The sequence below is a fragment of the Rhinopithecus bieti genome, unplaced genomic scaffold, assembly GCF_001698545.2.
Source record: "Rhinopithecus bieti isolate Rb0 unplaced genomic scaffold, ASM169854v2 scaffold_47085, whole genome shotgun sequence".
NCBI lineage: Eukaryota > Metazoa > Chordata > Mammalia > Primates > Cercopithecidae > Rhinopithecus > Rhinopithecus bieti.
Genome location: NW_016818634.1, coordinates 33295 through 36663, shown reverse-complemented (window position 1 = coordinate 36663; position 3369 = coordinate 33295). Strand labels below are relative to the sequence as shown.

Genomic DNA, 3369 nt, shown 5'->3' with positions numbered 1-3369 from the left:
AAAAAAAAAAAAAAAAAAAAGTTATCATTGGAGTCATTTTAATGTAGTTTAGAATATTTGACTATTGAGTTATTCATTCAGCAAATTTTCATTGAGTACTTAACACTGTTAGAAGCTGGGAAACAATGAAGAATAGTAACATACATGGAACTTGCTATCTAGGGAAGTGAATGGTATTAATGAAAAACTCACAAACAAGTGTAATAACTTGTGGTAAGTGTTAGAAGTAAGAGGAATATATTGATATAAGAGCCTATGCTTAGTGGATTGACCTGTCAGGAGGCCATGGGCAGTTTCTGTGAGGAAATATGGATTGAACTGAAATCTAAAGAGACAAGCAGGAGTTAATTAGATGAAGAGGTAGGGGGTAGCATCTGAGACAGAGTGAACAGCATGTGTAAAGGCTACATAGTGGATAAACCATGTGTCACTTGAGGAATTGAGAAAAAGTCAGTGTGTTTAGAATATAAGAAGAGGGGCAGAGAAATGGATCTGGTACAGGAGAATCAGTGGGACCTGGTAGGAAACAGAAAAGGAGCTGCACCAAATGGTTGACATGCTTTGCAAACTTCTTTTGTTGGCTCAAGTTGTGCTTCAAGAGGTAAGAAGGTAAGGTCAGACTTATTTGTTATGATTTGCCCTTTAGACTGAAGCCTTAAGGTTATCTTTCACATTGATCAAGCCAACAAAAATAGGTCATAAGGAGGAGTGATTGAACTGAGGATTTGCTTACTATATATTTTTTTTTCTACCAGGCAAGACACCTTCATGGAAAATTATTTTACTAGCCAACGGGACAACATCTTCCGAAATGTGGAGGTTCTGATTTATGTCTTTGATGTGGAGAGCCGCGAACTGGAAAAGGACATGCACTATTACCAATCATGCCTGGAGGCCATTCTGCAGAACTCTCCAGATGCCAAAATATTTTGCTTGGTACACAAAATGGATCTGGTACAGGAGGATCAACGGGACCTGGTAAGAAACAGAAAAAGTGCTGTACCAAATGCTTGACATGCTTTGCAAACTTATTTTGTAGAGGTATAGGTTAATTTGTACCATTTTTTTCAGGAATAAAAGGTCAGCAGAAGTTTTCAAATGAAGTTTTGTCATTTGTTTTAACAAAACACTCTTTTAAACACATTTTCAATGATAAGGGAAATATATTATTTATTAGTAAATAATTTTCAGAATTAGGCAAGAAATCTGTCCAAGTGATCTCACTAAGCAGCATTTATTTATTTTTAAAATATATTTGCTGCCCCAGTTTTATTGTCCTTCAAAGCAGGGAGGTAGTGTCAAGGTTAAGACCCACTAGGAGTGAGATGAAGAGAGGTTGCTGATTTCATTAGATTGACTTAGGAAACTGATATATACCAGTTCAAGTGCCAACCACAGTGTGTTAGGCACTATGCCAGGTCCCTCATAATTGCACTGATATAGTAAATTTCTCTTTCTGACATGGGAGTTAGTACACACAAATTTAAACCAGAGAAGGCACAGTAGCAGGTGATGTCACCAAGATAGTGTAGTAGGAGATAACCAGTCTTCATTCCCCTACAAAAAAACAAATATAGATAGCTATCCACAAACCAAAATAGCCCCAAGAAGGCTCAAAGGCCCATTATAGAAAGACATAGTAACATGGGTAAACTCCTGCTTAGCTGTGAGACTACAGGATTGGCAAGTCATATAGTCTAGCTTCAATATAGTCTGTCTAGTTTGCTCAATATAAAATAAGAGGATTGGATTTTAAGGTCTATGCTGAAAGAGAAGATCCTTCTCTATTTCTAAGGGTATGAAACTAAGGAAAGCAGTTTTGGGATATGCTGGTCATATACAGGAATACAGTTACTCTTTGAGTTGGAGTATAAGAATCTAAGGAAATCCTTTAATGAAAGGATGTTTTGGTAATTGCACTGGTAAGGAATACTTCTTTATATGACTAGTTACAGGATTGCCTCCACTCTTCTAGTGTTTTGATATTTATAGGTTAGCTTACAGGCTTTCAAAACTATTTGAAGGGTTCCATATTTGACTCAGAAAACTGCTTTTGATTATTTAGTAGTCTTTTTAGCTCTTCCTCAACTTCTGTCATTAAGTATTAATTAGTATTTAATACCTAATTAATATGGTTTTAATTCAGCATAAAATCATGTGTGTAACTTGGGTCTTGAGTTTGTGAGGGCCTTGTTACTGTGCTTGCTGTTTTATTCTCGTTTGCTTTTAAAATCACTTTATTTCCTAGCCAAAATTGCAGTAGAAAACTTACAGCATTCCAATAAACGAGCTCCTTTAAACATTTAGAAGTGTTTTATTCACTTGTAATTTTGTGTTTTATAGTATTTTATTTATTATTTCAGTAGCTTTATGGTTATGTGTGGTTTTTGGTTACATGGATGAATTGTACTATGGTCAAGTCTGGGCATTTAGTGCATTCATCACTTGAATAGTGTACATTATACCCAATAGATAATTTTTCTTCCCTTACCCCCCACAACCTCCCCGTTTCTGTGTCTCCAGTGTCCATTATACCACTCTGTATGCCTTTGTGTACCCATAGCTTAGCTCCCACTTACAAGCGAGAATGTGCAGTATTTGGTTTTCCATTCCTGAGTTATAAACAAGAGATAGTTTGACTTCCTTTTTTCAATGTAGATCCCCTTTATTTCTTTCTCTTGCCTGATTGCTCTGGCTAGGACTTCTAGTACTATGTTGAATAGAAGTGGTGAAAGTGAGTATAATTGTCTTAAGGGGAATGCTTTAAACTTTTCTCCATTCATTTTGATGTTGGCTGTGGGTTTCTCATAAAAGGCTCTTAATATTTTGAGGTATGTTTCTTCTGTACCTAGTTTGTTGGAGGTTTTTTATCATAAAGAGATGCTGTGTTTTATTGAATGCTTTTCTGCATCTATTAAGATGATCATATGGTTTTGTTTCTAATTATGTTTATATAGTGAATCACATTTATTGACTTGTGTATATTGAACCATGCTTGCATCCCTGGGATGAAATCGACTTGATCTTGGTGAATGATCTCTTTGATGTGCTGGTAGAATAGGTTTGCTAATAATGTAGTTGAAGATTTTTGCATTTATGTTCATTGAGTATATTGATTTGTAGCTTTCTTTTTTTATGTCCTTTTGTGGCTTTGGTATCAGGATGACACTGGCTTTGTAGAATGAGTTAAGGAGGATTCCCTTATTGTCAGTCTTTTGGGGCAGTTTCAGTTGGATTGGCATCAGTTCTTTGTCTCATAGAATTTGGCTATGAATCCATCTGGTACTGGGTGTTTCGTTTGTTTGTTTGTTTTGTTTTGATTTTTTGGTTAGGAGATTTTGGGCTTTTTTTTTTTTTTTTTTTTTTTTT

The 3369-nt window shown here is 35.6% G+C and overlaps 1 protein-coding gene across 1 annotated transcript in view; it reads left to right on the top strand.

The window, feature by feature from the left end:
* The window catches only part of LOC108518727 (ras-related GTP-binding protein B-like), a 43039-nt gene that overhangs the window by 17007 nt on the left and 22663 nt on the right, over positions 1 to 3369 (top strand). The window contains exon 5 of the mRNA XM_017857351.1: positions 756 to 978. Coding sequence (XP_017712840.1) covers positions 756 to 978 — 223 coding nt within the window. The remainder of the gene's footprint in view (positions 1 to 755; positions 979 to 3369) is intronic.